Source organism: Centroberyx affinis, unplaced genomic scaffold (assembly GCF_046629955.1).
Source record: "Centroberyx affinis isolate AG114_WGS23_722 - 3 ecotype Tasmania unplaced genomic scaffold, CSIRO-AGI_Caff_v1 ptg000355l_1, whole genome shotgun sequence".
NCBI classification, from domain to species: domain Eukaryota; kingdom Metazoa; phylum Chordata; class Actinopteri; order Beryciformes; family Berycidae; genus Centroberyx; species Centroberyx affinis.
The window spans coordinates 55,807-80,641 of record NW_027279026.1 but is presented as its reverse complement, the minus strand read 5'-3'; the positions used below and the strand labels follow the sequence as shown (position 1 = coordinate 80,641).

The following is a 24,835-nucleotide window of genomic DNA, read 5'->3' as shown; positions in this document are numbered from 1 at the left end:
CCTACTATGCTTTTGGAACATTGTCTGGTTGCAGTAACAGATTAAGTCACTGGGTGGCGATCCTTGTTTTTACTGAGACTGAGTTACAGCAGCAACAGATTGAGTCTGTCTCCCAACGAGTAGCTTGTCTCTTCAGTAATGATTTGGTACGTGTTATACTATATCAATCTACATGTACGTTGAGAGATTATAGTGCCGTAGAGACCAGGCATTGTATGGTAGACAAGTATAGGTGAATAAAGTGGTACATGTGTGAAATCCCAATACTGACGTGGTCTGGCTCTGTCATGCTATCTTGGAGCAGCCTACTTTCCCTAAAGCTAATGTAAGCTAAGACACGACCAAGCACGTTACATCATGTGACCTAAAGAGGTGAACAGAGCTACCAACCAACCGACAAAGCAATCCATGGAGCCGCTGCTGTCCCGGGGCTAATAAAAATACTGAGTGAACATTGTCAAATTGTAGTCAGTGGGTTCAGGAAACAGGCTGCAATAGCAGGGTTCCTCCACTAGATGGTAGAAGATCTCTATTCTTGTTAGGTTTACACTTGCAGTTCTCTCTCTCTCTCTCTCCCTGTATCACTCACACTGTCTCTCTATATATACAATTATACATTGTTCCTGGTATTGTGGCAGCAGCAGACACATTTAGCTGCTAAGTGTTGTGATCTTCCCCCTACAGAGAAGGAAGTTTATTTTCATTTGGTAGGTCATGAAGCCTGGAATCACTTTTCCAAAGTTGTGGAAATATTTAGTCCTCATGTCTTTGTATTTGGGACATGTACAGAGGAAATGCATTTCAGTCCTTGTGGCAATAGGTGCAGACAGAGAGGAGGCTCTGAGTCTGGTCCGCTCAATGTGTTGTTCAGTTCAGTGAACTTCACAGCCAGCCTATCTAGAGGCTGGACCTCTGGGGTGTTTTGATTACTGTAGAGAGCTTTGTATGTTCTGCCTCATTTAGATGGAACCAAAATTGAATTGCTCTTTTTTGGATTTGAATGCTCAGGGGATACAGACCAAGTTCAGCCCTGCATGCATCACTTGGGGAATTTCGCTGCACTTTGAATATGGTTTTGCAAAATTCCAGTTGAAATTTTTCAGCAGGTGTTTTATCCCAATTTTTCATTTGTGGTTTTAAAATAGCGCCTCATGTTTCACTTGCATAGAGCATAACTGGTGTGATGAGTGACTTGTATGAAATGATGATCTTGTCTAGTGCCTATTGGAGCACTTGTACAGAAAAGTTGACTGCTCTTTCTTTAATGTCACTCACTGTTAGTATTTTGCTTTCTTACATTGTTGCATGTTGTTTGTAACCTGTATGTTTGTCATGATGCTGCTTTCTTGACCAGGTCTCCCTCAAGGAATCAACTGGGGAAATAAACATAAACTAAATACATAGAAATGCATTACATGAGTTTATGGAAAGTCATGTTCTTGCACCTGTATTCAAAATCTATAATTCTTTGTGTTTTATTTTTTCATAATTCTAGATACTTAACATGAATTGTTAAATCGGGGTGTCAGTGACATCACCAACCAAATTGGCAATGTAAATCAACAGATTATATTTTCCTTGATTTTCATGACTCACAACTTATTTAACAACAGAGCAATACACTGATTTATTTAAAGGCAACAATAACTATATATTAAAGTCAACAATTTCTGTTTAAAACTATGCAGATCAAACAATCTTCATTTAACCTTTATTCCTGTAGAAAACAAGATAGATGTTTAGCTTGGAGGAGTGAGACTGATCAGATAAAACAAAGATTCAAAGGACAAATATTTTAACCTGTCAATCACCAATAACTGATGAAAAACAATAATTTGATTCTGTCTAGTTAAATATCTCATTCATTTCATTTTCAAAATAAAATGTCTGTTCTTGTACATGTGATGTTAAAACTCTGATCAGTTACCGTTCACATACAATCCACTCTGTTCACACTGACTGATGGATCATGTTTGTTTACAGCGACAGCAGTAAACCTATATGAAGATGCAAACGTTAATATTCTCACTTTAAGGTGTGTGTGTGTGTGTGTGTGTGTGTGTGTGTGTGTGTGTGTGTGTGTGTGTGCGTGTGATCCTGTCCAGAGTGAACTATCATTTCAGCAGCTGTCTTTGGTCAGCAGTGTGAGTTTTTCTCTCTCCCTCCTCTATCTGACACAGAGACACTGAGGAACCAGACCCAGACCCGAACCCAAACCCAAATGCAGGGTATAGTGGTTCCATGAATGTGGAGTGGAAGGTGTGGATGTGGATCAGTGTGTCAGAGGAAACTCTGTAGAAGGACAGAGAGCCAGCAGGCCAGTCCAGATACACTGCTACTCTGTCAGAGTCAGAGGAGCGGAGGGAAGGTATGACTGTTTCTCTGTTATTGTGCCAGACAGAGTATTTGTTACCAAAGCAGACCAGACTCCAGGACTTGTCATTCCCTCCAAGCCTGCAGTCAGCACCTGCTCCTCTCCTGCTGATTCCTCTGTAAGTCACTCCTATATAAATGTCTCCTTTCCTCTCGACCTCCCAGTAACAGCGACCAGTCAGACCATTTCTACACAGCAGCTGAAGACAGCAGTCAAATCTCGCTGGGTGATCAGGATATGGCTGCTCCTCTGTCACCTCTGTCACCTTTCTGTTGTCTTCAGACAGGAGGAGCTCTCTGTGTGCTGTGTTTGGGTCCAGTGTAAGATCACAGGCATCTGATGGAGAACAAGACACAATACAGCAGCAGGTTAGAATAGAATAGAATAGAATAGAATGCCTTTATTGTTCACATACAAGGGCAATTTTGTTCGGAAGACATACAGGGAGTTTGCCATAAACAGTTTCTCATCTAATACACCTGTTCTGGTTATTTGTTGATTTATTGACAGTATGACAATTACTTTCTTATTATAACACGTGATGTTATGAATGGATGTCACACTGTGGTGTAGATGGCTTTTCCATCTCAATAGTTGAGTGTTTGCTGCTTTGTTTTCATGAATCAAACTAAATGCACACTTACACTTTCTTAGACCTGGTTTCAGCCACTGCACTCCACTATGGTCCACACTGGAGGAATAAACAAAGTCAGACCAGCAGATTCTCTTTGATGATGGAAACATTTATAAACCTTCCCTATGAAGGATTTCCACTCATATCCACCATTAAACATGAAACAGTATTCCTCAGCTTGTCAGTGTGACAGAGAAAATGTGTGTGACTCTCAGCCTTCTAGCAGATGTTGCCTCTCCATACCTGAGAGAGTCCAGTCTCCAGGGTGGATCCTCCAGTCCAGCAGAGAGCAGCTTCACTCCTGAGGCTCCTGGATGATTGTAGCTCAGGTCCAGCTCTCTCAGATGGGAGGGGTTGGAGCTCAGAGCTGAGGCCAGAGAAGCACAGCCTTCCTCTGTGAGCAGACAGCCTGCCAGCCTGCACACACACACACACACACACACACACACAGACACACACACACACACACACACACACACACACAGACACACACACACACAAGCAGCAAACAGTGACATAGTGTGGCATAGTGTGTTCCAGTAAAAAATAATACTGATAATCATCTCAGTTAAATTGTGCTCGATTTTGAAATAAAATCATCTCAATAACTTTCAAGAACGACCACAGCAGAGTTCCTATCTTAAAGGATAATTCTGGTTATTTTCAACCTGGGCCTTTGCCATCATGACTGTTGATTGACAACACACACACACACACACACACACACACACACACAGCAAACACACTCTCCAACAGTTAAACTTTTCTCCAAATAGTTGTGACTCCTCCTTTAACAGTAAAAAATGTTTAGTTCCAGCTTTAGCTATTCACTTCCTAGTGTTTGTTTCCCACCTACAAGAAAATAGGTTGTTTTACATAAGCAGCTTCTTATGCTAATGAGCTACTGCTCTGATTGGCTGGCCGTTGTGGAAGGTGTTTCTGCCCCCTGATTTCAAACTGGAAAAACATGACGGCTTGTTTGGAATCTTTCTCTTATATTATGAAAATGGTTCACCGAAATGTGTTTCTGAAAACATTTGAGGCGATTAAGTTTGTGGCGAGTCACGCTACTACAAGCATCCCTTCAAATCCTGAATGAACATCTGCACAGTAACAGGTGTGTCATCGTTCACTTTATTGTCCAATCAAAGATGTTTATTCCGTGAAAAACGTAGTTATCAGGCATCGCAACCTAAGAGAGAGAGAAACCAAATCGAGAGAAATTTAATTGAAATCAGTGATAGACTATTACAGACTGAAATTATTACTTTTGAACAACATAGAAATTAATTCCCGGCAGAAATATCTCAAATATTAAACTCCATCTTGCCGTGACTGAGGCTCAGTGGACTGACTTCATTTCAGGCATTTCTAACTCCGGTGCCAGTGAATGTGCGACCTGTTGAGAGTGACACCAGTGACTTTTCCTCACATCCGTGTGCACGTGGATGTGCACGTGCACGTGGAGTGTGCATGCATAGCCTACATAACATGTGCACATAAGTTTGCTCAAGTGCATCTCCATACACAAGTGAGGATTAACTGTGGTTGTTGAAGTTCAAAATGTGTGTGTATGTGTGTGTGTGTGTGTGTGTGTGTGTGTGTATGTGCGTGCGGGTGCACACATGTGCATGTCAGCTTGAGTGTGTGTGTGTGTATGGGCACTCAATACTTTTTTTCAAGAATTTAATGTTACTATGTTATGTTATGTTTGAATGATACTGTATCTCTAATATATTTGAATAAATGTCTCAAAATAGACTGCAAACTTTGAGGCCCCTTTTCTCAAAAACATAGTTTGGTAACAGTCAAGACATAAAGGGGCATTCCTCTTTCCAACATTGTATTAAACTCAAAATGTCTCCAGGGGTCAGTGTGACTAAAAATGATAGAGCAGGTCAGGGGCAGAAGACGTATTATACTAGGGTGTGAAAGCCAAGAGGAGGCCCGGCTTGCACTAGGTCTACCTAGTCTTAACTATGAAGTCAGGTTAAGTCAGGTCCCCAGCAACTTCAGTTGTTTTGGAGAAGGCTTCTACACCGTTCTGCTGTGGAGCTCAGGGCACAGTATAGACTAACAAACTTTACCTGAGTTTCAACTGGCATGGCAGTGACTAGATAATGACTGAATTTTCATTTTTGGATGAACTATTCCTTTATATATATATATATATATATATATATATATATATATATATATATATATATATATATAATCGTGCTGTGCCCAGCTGATCAGCTATCAGCTCTTTCATCCAAACAACTCTCCAGCTGATCAGTACCAGCTGACTCTCAGTCACCAATCACATTCAAACAAGTCAATGAGGAGGTTGAATCTGTTAGCTCACACTCTCACTCTCATGCACGCTGCTTGGATTCATTGGGAAGCATCCTCAAGAGCAGAGCCTTTCTGCCAAATACAAGTGTATAACCATTTGCAATAAATTGTCTAAACTCCTTTGACGCAAGTGTCTCTGACTGAAATGTGCATGTAAAGCAGAATTTAAATGGCCGTCTGTTGAACAGTAACAGTAATCCTGACCTGAGAGTTTCCAGTCTACAGTGTGGACTCTCCAGTCCAGCAGACAGCAGCTTCACTCCTGAATCCTGCAGGTCGTTGTTACTCAGGTCCAGCTCTCTCAGACTGGAGGACTGGGAGCTGAGAACTGAGGCCAGAGCTTCATAGCTTCTCTCTGACAGCTGACAGCCACTCAGCCTGAGGAAGAATTTTAAATGTATTTCTTTGTAGTTATACTCCAAAAAACATGGCCACCATCAGCCAATCAGCTTTCAGCATCAATTAGACAAGGTTAGCAGTGGTCAATCAGCACATAATTTAATGGGTATGTGCAACGGACCTTGAAGGAATCAGACATCAGGCTATAGTTACAATTAAAAAATCTGACAATTAAAATGTAGAGATCTCTTGCTCTAATTTACCAATAGATATAGAATGGATGTCAAAAGATTCATCTGGTCATGACAAACAACTTTGCCAATACAAGTCATGCCAAATGTATTTGTTTTCCGCCATTTTGACTTTCACCAAATTTGACACACAGCAGTCTGGACTGCCCCTAATAAAAGTACTCATGAAGGCTTCATTCTATCTTAAATAAATTTGGAGGACATGTGTAGGTAGACTGCCCAAGGTAACATGGAAAGTTTGGTGGCATTTAGCCTACAGGTGGCGGTATAGCAATATTCTAATTTTAAAATGGCCATTACTTGCAGTAGACAGATGCAAATGATTGAGCAGAAACTCGGGTGAATTTTGTTAGTCCATACAGCAGGTCCTGAGCTACACAGCGGAATGGCTTCGAAGCCTTCTCCAAAACAACTGAAGTTGCTGGGGACCTGACTTAACCTGACTTCATAGTTAAAAAAAACAACTGAAAATAACCATACAGTGGCTCCATGCTGCTCGTCCAGCATAATGCAAGTCTCCTGAAGTCAAACCACCATTATTTAGCTGGAATTGCCACTGTAGCTGTTATTCAAATTCCGCCCACCCCAGCCTCGATAGGTAAGACTAGCTTGAATTAGCAGAAACAAGACTTCCGGTTTGGCCGTTTAGCCTCCAAAATGAAAGCGTGACATTTTTAAATAGGTAGAATTACTGTTTTTAATCAATTACTTTGTATTTTATCGTCAAATTCAGTAAGTGAGCACCCATATTAATGTTTGATGTCATAATAATGAAGAAAAATTCCATAAGATGTGCCATTTTAACTATAAACCATTAAAATGTGCAGAACACATACAGAACAGAGACTAAAGTGGACATCAAACATTAATATGGGTGCTGACGTATTGAATTTGATGGTTAAATACAAAGTAATTGGTTTAAAACAGTATTTCTACCTATTTTCAGATCTCACGCTTTTATTTTTAAGGCTAAACGGCTAAACCGGAAGTCTTGTTTTTGCTAATTCGAGCTAGTCTTACCTACACTCAAAAAAATGAATCATGGCATAGTTTATTATTAAGTATTTGCATCTATTTGATTTTATTTAAATAATCATATTTTCAAAATGTATTTATTCAAATTCCTTAGAATAAGCATAAATCTGTTAATTGTGAAAACAATTCAATTTAATCAGTTAAAACGTATGAACATTGTTTAAATATGGCTAGCTGTGGAACAAGCAAGATTCAATTAGTTAAAATGTATGAGATTGGTTTACATATATATTTCGGGAAATGAAATCGTTTAGAAGCGGAAGTGACATCAGAATTCTCTCCACCTGTCTGCCATCTCACCTCAGAGCAGCCCGCGGACTGGATTGTGTTACCGGTAAGTTACATCTGCACTCATCCTATATAACCTGCCAATGTACGTATGTTTTATTAGTGCAGTTGATATCCAATAAGTCCATCATTGCAAACATTTTCGTCTAGTCTACTAACGTTAGCTAACTTAGCTAACTCGTACATGGTGCTAATAATATCAGCTAACTTTAGCTAGTTAGCTATTTTTCTGATTAGCCAACATTTCACATATTACTAATTAAAACGAGCCAGTAATTAAAAATAGGCGACATTTGCAATTAACGTTATCAGCCCGATAGCCTCATAAGCATTTGACCAATTAACTAGCCCTGTTCACGTCTAGCAACAGTTGCTAGACACCCGCAGACTACAGGTTAGCGCGTGCGCACACACAGCAGAGATGGTTTTTGGCGGAGCAGAGCACGGAGGACAGATTGAAAACTGTTCATGGGGTTGGGGAGGGGGTAAAATGCTGCTTCTCACACTTTTCCTAGATTAAGGGAACGGATTATAGGAGAAATTGTGGTTAATCTTGAGATGCATGTTCTGTAGTATCATATCAAAGTGATCTCAAAAACGGTGTGCATATGGTATTTGGAAGTTTCTCATTGATTGTGAAATATATTGCGTGGAGATCACTGGCTCACAATTTAGAGCGGGCCTACATTGTAATTAGGCATGATACGTTTTGAATTATGCAAAAAAAATATATATATGGGCAACTGTAGTTGAAAAACAAAATGTCAACAGTTTGCAAATGTGAACTAAAAGAGTGGTGCAGACTTTTTCTATTCCAAGGTTGATTGGAGTGGCTGTATTTCTGTCAACTATAAATATTTTACTTGATCAAAAGCATAAGCTACTGCAGTCAGTATATAATGGACATAATTTTGGTCTAAAGAATGAGTACTATTCAAAAAAATCTGTAAAAAATGATACTGGCTTTGTGATTTCATAAGCAAAAGAATGTCACACAATTATAGAATTAGATGTTAAATGCATTTTGTTTCTAACTAGAACTGTTTGTGTTTTACAGATACCTAATTCTTTGAAGCATCTTTTCTCACACCAAACTGTATGCTGGGGCAACCTCTTAGATCTTGTAAGTATGTAGGCTACAAAGACATTGACTTATAATACACACAAAATTCAATACATCAGATGACGAACAATGAAACTCATTTCGAAGTTCAGATGAATCAACATAACAAGCATAAACCTTCTTGTAGAGACGACAATAATTTCTTCAGGAGCCATTGATTACAGAGGTCCAAAACCGATGGCCAGCACTGTTTGAAGTTGGTGAAGTAAGTGTAGTAACCCATTTGTTTGAAATGTAGATGCAAATTGCATTCAGTGTTATACATCTTGTTTAAAGTCAAGTATATCCTGTCTTTTCTCCTCTCTTTCAGGTCAACTTGGAGTTCATGCGTATAATAACTGTTCCTCTGATATCAAAATTCATTGGACAACTGGACAGATACACTGATGACCTGATGAAGGTTTTCCGTGCCAAAGGAGGATCTGCAGGAAAGAAAATCCGCACCATAATGGCACTGACAGCTAATGTAAGTGTGTTTTTATCTATTATTTTTTTAAGGTGTCAAGCAACAAGCTGCTGGAATTCTTAGGATTTTTCTCTTTGTCCTCCTCCTCCTCATTCCTTCTCCTCTCCTTTCTTTTCTAAAAGTTAAACAGATTTGCAGGACAACAGTGATTTCATGTAGCAAATATACGTTTGTAAATTCATATTACCAAACATTCACCACCTTCTGATTCTTAGAGACCTTTAGTGATCTTTGTATTAAAGCAGCTTAATACACACAAACGACAAACAATTTCTCTCATGCAAAGTATTTATCGTACAATCAGAAAATGTACATTATATTGTACATTATATTTGAAATTATATGAGTGACTATATCAAAGTCATCAGGATAATGTGGTGACAACTAAACATGTCTAGGGAGGGCGTCCAGCAAGTAAAGCTCTGGCTGTCTTAAAATATTACTTCATATATTAAACTTAAAATTCAGCATTACTTAAACTGTAGATCACTGCATTGACTAATGTTATATTCTTTGGGATCTTGTTGGTATGCTTGTTTCAGAATAAAGACATAAACATCAAGCGCGACTGTGACCTGAGGAGCCTAAGTGTCCTCAATGAGGACATAGAGACACTCGTCAAAGAATACGCGGTAAGTGTACGTCAACCTACTCTCTTTATATTATAAAGGTGTTATGGCTTTACTTACATTGATAGTTATATTAATTGTCTCATAGGCATCACAGTCTAGCTTTGCCCGTGTGTTAAACTATGCAGCTATCAGTGTGGAGCATGATTGATCTTACAAGCCAAATGAGAAACTTGTCAGCTGTAAATGACCCTGGTAAAGTATAAAACAGTTGGCAGTACAAAGTATGGAAATTATGGATCAGAATCATGAAACACTCAAACCATTATGCTGATCTCAGATTTGGTGTAGATAGGGAAGTAATACGTTATTCCTGACAAATTAAAACAGTAACACATGACTGTAGCAATATGAAAGAAAAATAATGCAGCAAAAATTGAAAAAAACTAAGAACTGTCAGAAACACTTTAAACTTGATGTACCATATACAAATTTCACTCAAATATTGAAATTTGCAGCAATTCAACCACTTTGATATGTTTTCCAGCGGGAGATATCAGGGTATCAGGCCAGTTAGTCACAATCACATGAACATCCTAATTTTCAGTGCTTGCACTTTTAAGCTTGGTTGTGTCCAGTTCCATCAGGATTTTCTTCTTCTCCTTAGCACTGGCCTTATTTTAATTCATATTATTGGTTTGTTGGCTTGCAGGTTTACAAAGGTAGCCTACTACTTAGGTGGCAAACTTTGTAGGCATCGATGGTGAGCTGAGGTAATTTTATGAAAACTGTCCAGCTGGCCATTTTTCTAAACTGATGAGTGATTTTGCAAACTTCTGGTTAGACAGAAATGGACGGTCAGTTTTCGGGTCTTTCTGGGTTTTTTGTGTGAGGTTTTGAAAAATGTTCCATTATTTTGCATTTGAATGATTCTACATATCTGTAATGTCAGAGTTTGCAAAACAGTGTGCCTTAAAAAATTCTGAATATCACAATGTGACCGGCATTGGGACACAACTCATTGTTCTCTGTTTATCCTCCAGGACAGCGAATCTAGAGAGGCTGAGTCTGGGATTGTACAGACGATGGGCATCTACGTCACTCGGGTGGAGGAGGCCGGTCCTGGAGACGAGCCTTTTGCAGATGTTGGTGTACTTGAAGGTGTGGAAGTTCTGCAAAAACTACGAAGTGTCATCCTTGGATGTGTGATGCTTTTTCGACTGATTTATGCGCTTAACTTAAGCTACCCTAAGGACCTCACGTGCACATTTGAAGTGTTTCAGAACATCCTGATGGAACTGGACACAACCAAGCTTTCACCAAAAGTCCAAGCACTGACAATTAAGACGCTCCAGTGACTGAGTAATTGGCCTGATACACTGATATTTCCCTCTGGAAAATGTATATCAAAGTGGTTGACTTGCTGCAAATTTCAGTACTTGTTTGAGTGAACTTAGATGTAAAATTTTCAACTTGTGTTTTTCACAGTTCTTGATTGTTATATTTTTACTGCAGAATATTCCTTTTATATTCCTGCATTCGTAATTAAACATGCATGAAAAGTGTGGTGGTGCCGCCACTCAACCACTGAGCCCTTATGGCAATGTTTTGGATTGTTAGGGTGGTGGTCAGAAAATATCGAAAAAAAAAAAAGATCTCAGGGATTCCTTGAAATGTGAGTATACTGTAAGCATTACAGTTATAATGGTTGATTTACCTGATTTACCTGTCTACCTCAAGTTTCACACAATTGTTAAGCACAGTTCTTGAGGGAGTTTATCGTATTGTTGCAGAAAGGTCTGTTTACAATATATATTCTTTGTCTCATGTAACAAGCAGCAAAGTGTTAAGGCCAATGGGGCACAGCTGCTCACCTGAGCCTTGTGATAATATTTTTGGATCCTAATTTCAAAATTGAATCCCAGGAATTGTTAGCCTTCTGAAATCATAGAAGAACAGTGTTCAGAAGCCTAGAGTTCCCTTAAATTAGCTTTTAAAATGTTTGCAATGAGTAAATGTTTGAAAATAGAGCACTTAACCTTAAGAGGGCATTTTCTTTCTTTTTTTTTTTAAATATTTTTATTGGGATTTTCCCAGAGGGCATTTTCTTTTTTATGATTTGTTTGTTTTTTGCACACAATACAACATGTTTGTATGAGCACTGGTTCTGTGTACAAGTATGTCTTGCTAGCTGCTCTTTTTGTGGGTGTGTGCTGTTATGTCAGTGTGCCATGCTGTTGAATGGAAGTGGTGTTGCTGCCTTTGAGATTTTGCAATGCCAAACGTGCCACATGCCTTGAGGAGCGTTAATAAATTGTTAAATGTGGAACAAGATGGTCTGACTGTTCTTTTTTTATGTATTGTAGTTACATATTGTTGTAGGTGTGGGGTGAATGGAAAAAAGATTTAAAAATTGGAAATATCTAGTTATAAATTTAAAATACATTGGGTATATTAATAAAAAGTACATAAATTTGATGCATTTTGAGTAAATTGGGTTTATTGCATAAACCTGGTTATTAAGCATTTCAGACAAATAGGCTTTATTAATATTGAATGCATAAACCTGGTTCTTATGAATTTGAAACAAATTGGATTTATTGATGATAAATATATAAACCTGGTTATTGTGTATTTAAAACACATTGGGTTTATTAGTACTATTACATAAATCTCATTCTTACTTGTTTCATTTATGTTTGACTGACAAATATGCATCACATTAAGTTTATTAGTTTGTTTATGTTAAAACTGTGTAATCCAAATGGATGGAAATTTTATATGCAATTAAAATACATAAATCTTAAATATTAGGCCTAAATATTTTTTTGAGTGTACCTCATTTTGAAATAACAGCTACAGTGGCGATTTCAGCTAAATAATGGTGTAAATGTCCGTCTTTTCAAGTCACTTTGGGATCATTTGGCTTCCCGAGACTTGCATTATGCTGGACGAGCTGCATTGATCCATTTTATGGTTATTATCTGTTTTCAAGTCAGGTTTCTACGACTTCTACGCTGTTCTGCTGTGGAGCTCAGGGCGCTGTATGGACTAACAAACTTCACCCAAGTTTCAGCTCACATGGGGGGGTGAGTAGTAATAATGACTGAATTTTCATATTTGGATGAACTATTCCTTTAATGGAATATCGTTAGTTTAAGCAGAACACTGTAGTCGTGCTGTGCCCAGCTGATAAGCTATCAGCTGTTTCATCCAAACAACTCTCCAGCTGATTAGTACAAGCTGACTCTCAATCACCAATCACATTCAAACAAGTCAATGGATGTTGTGTAGTCTCATGCACGCTGCTTGGATTCATTGGGAAACATCCTCAAGAGCAGAGCCTTTCTGCCAAATACAACTGTATAACAAATATATGTGAAGCCCTTTGAGTACCTAGAAAAGTGCTATATAAATGTAATCAATGAATTAATTATAACCAAATACAAAATAGAAACAGGTGCGCTTCTTCCAAAAGGCTACTTTGTAGCTGGGTGCAGGACTTCAATGATAAGAGTTTGAGTTGAAAAAAACTGTTACCATGTTTTGGTATTACACCTGGCTCTGATGAAGGTGTAATACCAAAACAAGTTAGCAGTCATGGCCAAAAACTAAATTGGTGAAAATGAAGTGACGTCTTTTTTGTTATATTCTTTTTTATTATTAAATTGGTGTGCTGCTTTCTTTCAACTCGAACAACTGTATAACCATTTGCAATAAATGGTTTAAACACCTTTGACGCAAGTGTCTCTGACTGAAAGTAATGATAAATGGCCGTCTGTTGAACAGTAACAGTAATCCTGACCTGAGAGTTTCCAGTCTACAGTGTGGACTCTCCAGTCCAGCAGACAGCAGCTTCACTCCTGAAATCTGCAGATCGTTGTGACTCAGGTCCAGCTCTCTCAGACTAGAGGACTGGGAGCTGAGAACTGAGGCCAGAGCTTCACAGCTTCTCTCTGACAGCTGACAGCCACTCAGCCTGAGGAAGAATTTGTGATGAACAACAACTTTAAAAGTATTTCTTTTTTCTCTCCTGTATAAAAGTCATATATTGAATCTATTCAGTTATCTGTGCACTTACACAGCTTTATTGGAGGCTTTGACCACTGGCAGCAGCCTCAGAAGAGCCTCCTCTGAAGCAGAGTATTTCTTCAGGTCAAACACATCCAGCTCTTTTTCTGATGACAGTAACATGAAGACCAGAGTGGACCACTGAGCAGGGGAGAGTCTCTCTGTGGAGAGTCTTCCTGATCTCAGATACTGTTGGATCTCCTCCACTAGAGAATGGTCATTCAGCTCATTCAGACAGTGGAACAGATTGATACTTCTCTCTGGAGAGGGATTCTCTCTGATCTTCTTCTGGACGTACTGGACTGTGTCCTGATTGGTCTGTGAGTTACTTCCTGTCTTTGTCAGCAGGCCTCGTAGGAGAGTCTGATTGGTCTCCAGTGAAAGGCCCAGGAGGAAGCGGAGGAACAAGTCCAGGTGTCCATTTGGACTCTGTAAGGCCTTGTCCACAGCACTCTGGTAGAGGTGTTTTAGTTTAGATTTGTCTCTGAATAGTTTAGACCGCAAGGATGTTGATTGTTGGTGTGACAGTTTATTGACACCAGTGTTGATGAATGACAGAGTGACATAAACAGCAGCCAGAAACTCCTGAATGCTCAGATGGACAAAGCAGAAAACCTTGTCCTGGTACAGCCCACACTCCTCTTTAAAGATCTGTGTGAACACTCCTGAATACACTGAGGCTGCTCTGACATCAATGCCACACTCTTTCAGGTCGGCTTCATAGAAGATCAGGTTGCCTTTCTCCAGCTGATAAAATGCCAGTTTTCCCAGAGATTTAATCATCTTCCTGCTCTCTGTAGTCCAGTGTGGATCTGTCTCAGCTCTCCCATGATACTTGACATTCCCCTGTTTGGACTGAACCACCAAGAAGTGGATGTACATCTCAGTCAGTGTCTTGGGCAGGTCTCCTCTCTCACTGGTTCTCAACACATGCTCCAGAACTGTAGCAGTGATCCAGCAGAAGACTGGGATGTGGCACATGATGTGGAGGCTTCGTGAAGTCTTGATGTGGGAGATGATTCTGCTGGCCTGCTCCTCATCTCTGAATCTCTTCCTGAAGTACTCCTCCTTCTGTAGGTCAGTGAAGCCTCTCACCTCTGTCACCACGTCAACGCACTCAGGAGGGATCTGATTGGCTGCTGCAGGTCGTGTGGTTATCCAGAGGTGAGCAGAGGGAAGAAGTTTGCCCTTGATGAGGTTTGTCAGCAGCACATCCACTGAGGTTGACTCTGTAACATCAGTCAGGATCTCGTTGTTCTGGAAGTCTAGAGGAAGTCGACACTCATCCAGACCGTCAAAGATGAACACAACCTGGAACTTGTCAAACCTGCAGATTCCTGCTTCTTTGGTCTCAATAAAGAAGTGATGAAGAAGTTTCACCAAGCTGTACTTTTTCTCTTTCAGCAGATTCAGCTCTTGGAAAGCGAATGGAAATGTGAACCATATATCCTGGTTGGCTTTGTCTTCAGCCCAGTCCAGAGTGAACTTCTGTGTTAAGACTGTTTTCCCAATGCCAGCCACTCCCTTTGTCATCAATGTTCTGGCTGGTTGATCTCTTCCAGGTAAGGGTTTAAAGATGTCTTCACATTTGATTGGTGTTTCTGGTCTCACTGGTTTCCTGGATGCTGTTTCAATCTGTCTGACCTCATGTTCATCATTGACCTCTCCACTCCCTCCCTCTGTGATGTAAAGCTCTGTGTAGATCTGATTCAGAAGTGTTGGGTTTCCTGCTTTAGCAATCCCCTCAAACACACACTGAAACTTCTCCTTCAGATTGGATTTGTGTTTACGCTGGCAGATGGCAGCAAGAGTTTCTGAATGAACAAAGAACAAAAAACGTTAATGAGTGGATGTTTCGATAAACATGAGAAATGTGAACATTTCCTGGTAAATGTATATACATCTCCACTTCATGGCATCTATTCAGCTCATCACTGGTGAGACAAACAGGTCCTGACTATGTGTGCTGCTCAATGTTAAAGGCAACTGGTGTGGTGATTGCAAGGGAATTCTCCTGTGTTTTGCGAGTGACGAGAAAAGATCACGGACAAGAAGTGTTTGGCGAACCAGATTCCGAGAGTGGAGGAGTATGCTGGCTGGGTTTCATGTGCTGGAACTGCGCCTACCTCCTGAGCGTTTTCGAGTAATCATGTATACACGGGCAACCTGGCCCTGGAAGCCTTAGATGAACGCTGTGGTCAGTGTCATGCACAGTTTGCCCAGGGTTTGGTTTGCTGTGACAATAGGTTTGACAAATGTTTTTCCATCATGTTAAACCTGTTAAAAGCCTCTTACTGCTCTGCAGAGAGTCAGCCAGATCCTCCTGCTTCATTCTCTTCAGGAACTGCATTGTGATCTTCAGAAAAGCCTTTCTGCTCCTCCTCTGCTCTTCCTTCTCACCGTCCACCACCTCCTCATCCTCCCTCTGCCTCTCTAAGCATTCTGGGTAATCTGGACTCAGAACCCTCTGGAATCTTTTCAGCTCGTTCTTCACAAAGGTGACGATGTTCTCCTCAAGCAGCTGGAACAGAATAATATATGAATTAAACTTTCTTATTAAAATCATGGAACACAGCATCAGATCCATCTTGCCTAGACTTAAAGTCCACTGGTCTAAAGAGTGCTGCATGGAGACTGAATGTTGTTTTGCATTTCACTTGTTGGTGAAGTAAAGGTGTTGTTGTGCATTTACACACCATAAATATGGAGTCCAGGTCTGTTTGATGCTCCGGGGCAGACTGACCACTGGGAACCTCTGACCTCTTCTGGTGGAGTCTGGGACACACACACACACATATACATTTTACATTTTTTAAATACTTTACTTGAATTCTCTCATTCACAGATTCAAATGTTTCAAGGTTCTACGGTGATGGATACTTAAAGGAATAGTTCACCCACAAATAAAAATGTTGTCAATATCTTCTCTCCCTCATGTCAGTTGAAACACTGGTGAAGTTTGTATGTCAGTATAACACATAGTGAGCTGGCTGGCACAACTTCATATCAGCCTTCTCCAAAACAACTGTTTCTTTAGAGTTTCAGAAAGCCAAAAAATGATATAAAGTTACTGCAAACAGCAGAATGCAAATGTTGTGAAGCCAAACAATTGCACTGTGGGTCCAAAAGTCCAGTATTTACCTCATTATCTCCTAGATTTTTCCCTCTCTCAGAGCTGTGGTCGCTCTACAGAGATTCCTGCTGCCTTCAGGTGCTGCTCGTCAGCTTGTACTTCTGAGTTTTGCAGTCATAAATACAACTTGTCATGTATTCAAGTGCTTTTTAGACAGAAATAACAAAATGTCTCTGAAACAAAAGTTGCTTTATGGTGGTACAAAGCTGCTTTGTGCTGCAAAGTTTATTGGCTAAAAGTTAAACAGAGTGAGAATGTCACATCTTGGCATCTTGGGTATCATGTAAAATTCAACTTTGTTTCATTTGTATGACTTTATTGGGTCGCTCAAACGTGCTCTACCCATAATTACAATATTCCCAGCAGCATTTTAAGGCACCATCTGCTTGCTACTGTTGTGACAGTTGTTGCAGTGCAGAACAAGTGATAATCTAGGAGATAATGAGGTAAATATTGGACTTTTGGACCCACAGTGCAATCGTTTTGCTTCAGAGTCAGTTTGGAGTCATGGTTTATGGTCATTTTTTACCTTTTTGGAACTGTAATAAAATGGTTTCTATCCAGTTGTTTTGGAGAGGGCTGCTGCAAAGCTGTGCCAGCAAACTGGCTGTGTGTTATATTGACATACATTACAATACATCAGGGATGCTGTGGGTATACTGGAAGACACAGAGGATAGCCATCACACAGGAGTGTTTACTGTCTAACAGTATGAAGGGCCAGTTTTTTACTTTTATAAATACAGTGGTGTCCATGTTTGAGCAGAATAGGGATACACATAGACCGGTCACTCCTCATGGACACACAGCTGGGAACAGGAGAGTCTGGTCTGTCCTGCTGGATCCTGATTGTAGTAACTGCACCCACACCATCATTGTCATCTCACATCTGGAAAGGCCCTGTGCATTTTGTGTGAGCCTCCTCCCTGATAACAGATCAGTATGGTGGGGGAAGACTGTGAGATCGAAAGGAAAGGGCACTGACCTCAATGTAAATTACCTCATTTCCACCCCTAAGAGCTGGTATCAAGGAACAGACCTGGTAAATAACCATAAAACTCCAACACTCAGTTCATCCCCAAGGAGACAGAGAGTCTGAGATGAGACACATTGGAATGTGTCCAAAATCAGGGGAAATCTTTGATACAGACTCATGAAACCTTGGGTATCACATTGTGGTGGACTCTAATGTATATGTCTAATTTTATGTGTAACTGTGATGTTTTATATAATAGTTATTTGCATTATTCAATTTCTTTATCTTTACATGGGGCTTAGATAGCCATGTTTGATATTAAAGTGTTCAGGAATTTGTGCTGAGTTTACGACAGTCAATCTGGGAACCAAAATTAGAGTTTCATGCATATGTAATGAGCCATAACACTAGACATGCCAGCCCACGCACACACCCCTCAACTGATCACAACAAAACCAAACACACACATTTCCAATGGGGATTTCATGCACTTTACGTGGTCGCGACACGTGTGCTAACGGAGTCTGACAACAACTTTGTTCCAAAGTTTGTCTCCAAAGACAGACTCAATTGCATCATCATCACAAGCCAGTAGAAAGCCTGTTTCATCTGAAACAGTGAAGAGAGCCTTGCTGCCTGTCTGCCTGACAAATACACACACACACACACACCAGCACGTGTGTCTGTGTGTCCTGCCTGCTAGAACCGCTATCAGCTATCCAGCTGAGTTTAACTCTGAAGAATCATCGGAACCTCCAGAGTGGGTGGGCGTTAGCCTTGAGAGACCCACAGCCCTGTCCAGCAGCCTGCGTGCTCCAGCCTGTGTGCTTCACTCTGCGGCCTGCTGAGATCAACTGAACAGACGTGGGATCTTCATCCTCCAGCACCTCGTCGAGCCGAGACTCCTCACAGCCTCCCGGCTTCAGCGTGCTTCATCTCCCTCCGGACCTCCGCTGGTGTCATATGTACTGATCATTGTCCGCTGGGCATCACATCATACATCACACATAGCTATTCCATTACATTCACACTTCACACACATATCACACACTTTATTACGGCTCCCGTAGTTATATAGTAACTATTCAGTTATTCAAAGATTCATCTGAGTCAGTTTTCCAGGTAGTTATACTGTCGCCCCTTTATTGCTGTTGTTGCTGACTCATGTCTTCCACTGCTCATCTTCCACGATTGTGTCTGCTGAAATGTTGGTTTAATTATCAGTATTGCATATTCACATGATCATCTATTCCTATTGCCATTGATTCATCACAATTCATAGGTATACCTCTTGTATATACTGTACTATATTCACTTGTATTTACCCGATTATTGAGTGTGCTTTAGTTTAGTAATAAATATATTATTTTACATAAAGTCACCTCCTGTGCTCATTGTGTGGGTTTAAATTCAAACATGCCGAGAACTCACTCCTTCAGATGAGACCTGTTGATGCTGTCTGTTATCTGTTGCCCTGTTCTTAATTCTCATTGAAGCTAACTCTAAATGATATTGATATCAGACACCATGAATACCTACCACCACTACACCACTACATTACATCTACATGATCAATCACTGTCTATATTTACATGTCTAAATCTCCTGTTTGCCTGAAATTGGCTTTTCAACGATGTTGGGACGTTTTGGTGTGTAAACCATTTCCTGTGGGCGTGTCTTATGCGTGTGGCCAGCAGTGAGCTGGTTGTGGCTATCAAGGTGAGGCTAGCAGGATGAGGGAACTTGACCAACTGTGGGGGAGGAGGGCAGGACTAAGGGTGCAATCACAACTACAGCTGGTTTTCTGTGCTCCAAACCATAGTGGAAGTTTACTTTGTTGTATTTTAGTATCTACAAATCATTTCTTTTGCAAAGTTGCACTAGAAAAATACATCCAAGACAAAAATGTGAGAAAATATTGTTAATAAAGTTTACAGCTTCTATTATATTCATTCTGAATCTTCATTGTGAATTTATATTTAGATCACAGGTGTGTGAATATTTTCTTTGAGTGTAAATTCCAACATGCAAGTTGTAAAGTATTTAGCTGAAAAAACATATTTATGGTTTCTGGCTAACATAATCCAGATGAAGATCCATTTTGGTTGAACAGCTGTATTGCAGAGCAGTAAGCGGTTATTTTTCTCTTTCCAGTGTCTTTCCTTCATATCCTCACTACAAGCTTTGCTTCATGAATACAATCCTCTCATAGTGTGTAATGCAACAGTGAAGGGAAACAATTCTAAATGACAGAACAGAACATTTTTCCTTCATCATTATGAATCAAGTTTTTTCAGGTAGGCTTACAGTATAACCAGTCCTCTTACTTTGTGTCTGAGGGTCCAGGTTCATTACTGAAGTCTGGAGATCTGTGTATAGACCAGTCACTCTTCATAGACAGACAGCTGGGTACTGGAGACTCTGCTCTCTGCCTGTGGTACTGACCTCTGGAAACAGAAATGTTTTATACATATCATTAGTTCTAGTAAAGACAGACAACAATGCATGTGACGTTGCATATTGTCACTTTTTCTGTCCATCTGGTTCCTCCATCTGGAGTTTTTGCTAAAGTGAACAGCTGGTTATGTTCATATCCTAATCTGCACTTTCACAATCTGCTCTGTGCCAGACTTTCGTTTCTACTGATCAGCTCTGTCCCCAAGGTTCTGGCTGATCGTATCGGGTCCAGCACTCTGTACGGACTCTGCAGAGTCAGTCAGTCTTTTATCAAGACCGCTAGTGACTCAAGCGACTCAAAAGAAAAAGACAGGTTTTAACACTCAATAGGTTTGGACATCTTGGTCCTTAAGGATGTCTTCAGCTGAAGCAGGTTCTGATGAGTATACAGTATATGTGGCAGCCTAATAAAATGTACCACTGTTCCATTGTATCAGTGAGTATGTTTACATGCAAACCAATACTTCCATTACTGGGAGTAATCAGCTTATATTATATTATTAAGTATTGTGATTCCTCTAATGACTCGGTTTACATGATTCAGTGAATAATCTGCCTATCGCTCTTCACTCCACTGCACTGCTCCAAGTTGTTTGCTTTGTAAAAACAACATCCAGGTTACTGCATCTGGTGACCTTTGACCTGTTCAGTTTGAAAAAGCCAAAAGAAATCTAAGGTGTTTACATGCCTCAATAGATGGAAAGACTGAGCAGAAATCTAGCTGTGTTAACCAGGTTCTGCTTACTCTGATTATGAACTGAGTCTGATTAAGAGAATCAGATGAAGGCCTTAACATGACACTTTCAGTCTTAGTGTTGCCTTAATTTGGCTAAGATCCAATTATTGGATTTGGTTAATATGAGCCTCGTTTTGGTTTATTCCTGAGCACCAGATACAATTCGTTCCCTCGATTTGTGCTCTTGACGTGCGCTCGACATGTAAAACGTGCGCACAAGTTGCCAACACGTCGTTGAAATAGTGAAATGGTGCTCTGGATATATAAAAGGTGTGCAAGTCACAAGCTTCTAAAGAGTCAGAGCACATCATTTCATTTGAAATGTGGCGTTGCCCTGGCTGTGTTGACAGTGAATCAAAAGAAAAGGCAACATGTTTTCAGAGGTGGTTGAACTCAACGGCTCAGCTTGTTAGGATAATTGATGTGGTGTTTTAATTGTGGGAACATAATTATTTTGTGCGCATGAATTTAGCCAAACCGAGGGCAGGTATTCACCAACTCCAGGGAATGAAATGTATCTCATGCGCACGTTCTTCTATATCTTGGCCTCCATAAAACTTTTTTCTCTCCCTATGGCCGCTCCTGGGCTCGGTAGTTTTCAGTACAATAGTGTAGGTTATCAAATAACATTTCCTCATTACAGTATAACCAGTCCTCTTACTTTGTGTCTGAGGGTCCAGGTTCATTACTGAACTTTGGAGGATTGCCTTTAGACCAGTCACTCTTCATAGACAGACAGCTGGGTACTGGAGACTCTGCTCTGCCCTCCTCTTCCTCCACACAAACACTCATCTTCTGGACATCAGTCAGTCTGAGAGGTAAATCGGTAACACTGGAGACACACACACACACACACACAGAGAGAGAGAGAGACAGAGAGAGATATCCAGTTAGTATGGCCTTGTTTTCTTTAAACATGTCTAATTAAAAACAGTGTGTATTAAACAGCCAATCAGGACTTTGTATCCACAGATGAATCAGTGATAAACTGTTCAGTTCATTCTGACTCTTATTCCCTCTACAGTCCACAGGGTGACAACTGACTCAGAGGGCTCTATATATCTGCGCCAACTGTTGGTAACTGTCTGTCGTTTCTGAAATAACAGCGCTAGGGCACATAAAATACAATATGTATGTAGGCTATTGACCAATCAAGGGCGATGTGTGTGTGCGTGGATAGGCCTATGTTGTGCGTCGGGTGAAGGTAAGATGCCTTTGCAGTTTATTTTCATGACTTTTTGCTGGGCTGTGCTTTATTTACTGTGTTATTTTTCTTGGTTGTAGGTTGCGTGTTTAGCAATTGGCAATGTATGATGATGGTTAACGGGACATGCACGTTGCGCATTGGGCACTGCGTAATGGTGAAAGCATATGGCAATTTGGCAACAAAACGCATGTCAGGAACGAAGTAAAGTGAAAATTAGTAGATCATCCTATTTTTCTATTTTGCATGGTAATGTTGTGTGTGTGTGTGTGTGTGTGTGTGTGTGTGTTTGAGAGAGAGAGACAGACAGAGATAGAGAAGTCATTCATGCTGTGGGTCATTGTGTGGCAATAACAATGGGCATCATATTATTATTAGTTTTTGAGTTTGTATAACACAACTACGGAAGAGGATTAGGGCCACATGTGAAAAATTTATTTGAGTTCTGAGTTTAAAGTCAGAATTCTGAGAATAAAGTCAGAATTCTGAGATTAAAGTCAGAATTCTGAGAATAAAGTCAGAATTCTGACTTTAATGTCAGAATTCTGACTTCTGAGAAAAAAGTCAGAATTCTGACTTTAATGTCAGAATTCTGAGATTAAAGTCAGAATTCTGAGAATAAAGTCAGAATTCTGACTTTAAACTCAGAATTCTGAGAATAAATGAGACTTTAATCTCAGAATTCTGACTTTATTCTCAGAATTCTGATTTTAAAGTCAGAATTCTGACTTTAAACTCAGAATTCTGACTTTAAACTCAGAACTCAAATAAATTTTTCACATGTGGCCCTAATCCTCTTCCGTACACAACAGATGTAGGCGCATCGTCTGAATAATGCGCCCTTTAAATAGCAGGAAAATACTGCGCCACTGACTTTACGATGAGCCTGACCACACCTCATTTTAAGACCAACAGGCCCATGGGTGCACAGATGGGCGCAAGTACATTTGCTATTTAAACAACGTGGGCACTGAAAATGACAACTGCGTCAGTCGGAAACTAGCAACGACACTTGCGCTGCGCTTTGCGCCGCGTGTAAGATAGAGACTTTTACAGTAAAATAATAATAATGTTGTAATAACACTCACCCTGCCTCAGTCTTCCTGTTTCCTCCTCCTGCTCTGCTGTGTGTCCCAAATGAAGTCGGAACTAACTTTCTTCACACTTCCCCTTTCAATGTTCCCTCTTCTTCTCATGTACCTGGATCACCTGATCAGTGTTGCTCCTCCCTGCTCCATTTCCTGCAAATGTCTTCTGATTAGGCTGAAGTCACATGTGCACAACTGTGTGTGTGTGTGTGTGTGTGTGTGTGTGTGTGTGTGTGTGTGTGTGTGTGTGTGTGTGTGTGTGTGTGTGTGTGTGTACTTTTTGTTGAGATTTGTTTATGAGAAACTCTCTTGTATTGAATATGACATACCAGTCAGATAAACAACAGAAACGAAGAAATAACCCACAATATACATAAGACAGTAAATAGGTACAGCATTCACCACACAATCAACATAACACAGTAGACAAGACGGTACAGTATTCACACATTCAGGGACTCAGTCTTTGTTCAGCAAAGCTCTGCTGGTGGATGAATGACCTGCTAGCATCCTGTATCTTGGGCCTGATGCCAATGGCTCATAAGCACTAAACAAAGGATGTGACACATGTCCAATAATTGCCGCTCCTTTCTTAATCAGTGGATTCTCATAGATTGATGTCATACATCCAAGCTGTGCCCCAGCGATCCTACTGGACATAATGACTATCCTATGGAACTTATTTTTACCGCTTACCGACAAGGAGGAAAGGAAAGTTAAGACACAACGAGAGAACAGAACCATTATGTCTTTGTTCACCTTGTATTGCCTCAACTTCTGCATGAAGTGCAACTCTGTAAGCCTTTCTTGTGAATAACCTCCGTATTTAAGTCCCATGTCCAATTTGCATCAATGTTCACATTCTAGAACCTGAGAATCCATTTGAATGGTTTAGTCCAGCTCTGTGCTCAGGGAAGGGAACTTTGTCAGGAATGCCTGGTTGGGGCATGTTGTCACGCTGATTTCAGGGCATGTTGTCATAACTATTGGTTTTTTTTTGGTTAGAAATGGCTATACATTCATTCTTTTCTGAATAGATATATTATTTTGGTACTTTAACCCACAAACCTTTGCTTGTGTAACATATAGCTACAGAGGGTACATTACTATACTATTACTGTTTTTTTAAGTGACTAAGAAGTTATTTTACATCCAAAAATATCAATGTGTATATATTATATGTACATTAATACATCATACTGTTAGAAATTGTATCAGAGTTTATGTTTGTCTGTGCATCCCAGGATCCCAGGGACGGGTTATTTTACCTGGTGTGTGGTGGGTGTGGATTTCTGAGATGAAGTATGTTGTTTTCAATACATACTCATGTGTCATGTGTCATGTGTGACAACATGCCCTGGCGTGGGGTAAGTTGTCACAACTTGTCAAGTGCTATTTCTTCGGTAATAACTTTTGCTTCCAAAATATAAAAATGCCATTTTTTTGAGGAGACGTTAATCTAGCTAGAAAAATATACAGTATCTTGTATCCCAGTAGGAAGGCACTGCTGAGAAATACACCAATGAGTAAAAAGTGTGACAAAATGACCCGGTCTCCCCTAATTGTGCAGTTCACCTCCCGCTCCCACAGGGACAAAGGGGCTCGGGGCAAAGTCAGAAAAGTGACTGGCAGCTTTAGTGTGAAGTTAGAGCAGACTCCGTCACCAGAGGCTGTTTTCTCATTCAGAAACGTGACATACTGGGTCGTCATAAGCAGTAAGGTTTTCTCTACTCCCGCCCCTTTTGATCATTTTAA

The 24,835-nt window shown here is 40.2% G+C and overlaps 2 protein-coding genes across 3 annotated transcripts in view; both read right to left on the bottom strand.

The window, feature by feature from the left end:
- LOC139641204 (protein NLRC3-like) overlaps positions 1–24,835 on the bottom strand; it is a 77,817-nt gene that overhangs the window by 38,204 nt on the left and 14,778 nt on the right. The gene's annotated exons all lie outside the window — the stretch shown is intronic.
- On the bottom strand, positions 1,643–23,099 carry LOC139641203 (NLR family CARD domain-containing protein 3-like). Of its 2 annotated transcripts, XM_071515488.1 has the most exons (11): positions 23,081–23,099; positions 21,450–21,620; positions 19,923–20,042; positions 16,184–16,262; positions 15,783–16,008; positions 13,498–15,301; positions 13,222–13,395; positions 5,550–5,723; positions 3,252–3,425; positions 3,019–3,065; positions 1,643–2,710 (listed from the first exon to the last, which is right to left on the bottom strand). In XM_071515488.1, exons 2-11 carry the CDS (start codon positions 21,578–21,580, stop codon positions 2,115–2,117), a joined length of 3,525 nt encoding a protein of 1,174 aa, XP_071371589.1. In that variant the 5' UTR covers positions 21,581–21,620; positions 23,081–23,099; the 3' UTR covers positions 1,643–2,114. The 2 variants fall into 2 exon arrangements, with proteins under 2 accessions (XP_071371589.1, XP_071371590.1); XM_071515489.1 differs by lacking the exons at positions 19,923–20,042; positions 21,450–21,620; positions 23,081–23,099 and adding an exon at positions 16,389–16,434 and having other exon boundaries at positions 1,644–2,710.

What these genes read in the sequence shown, in the direction of transcription:
- LOC139641203 (XM_071515488.1), bottom strand. Translation starts at nt 21,580, where the DNA reads ATGAGTGTTTGTGTGGAGGAAGAGGAGGGCAGAGCAGAGTCTCCAGTA. An exon ending in AAAGCCTCCAATAAAGCTGT is followed by an intron (nt 13,396 to 13,497) that starts GTAAGTGCACAG and finishes ATTCTTCCTCAG; the next exon opens with GCTGAGTGGCTGTCAGCTGT. An exon ending in GAAACCAGGTCTAAGAAAGT is followed by an intron (nt 2,711 to 3,018) that starts GTAAGTGTGCAT and finishes GTTCTCCATCAG; the next exon opens with ATGCCTGTGATCTTACACTG.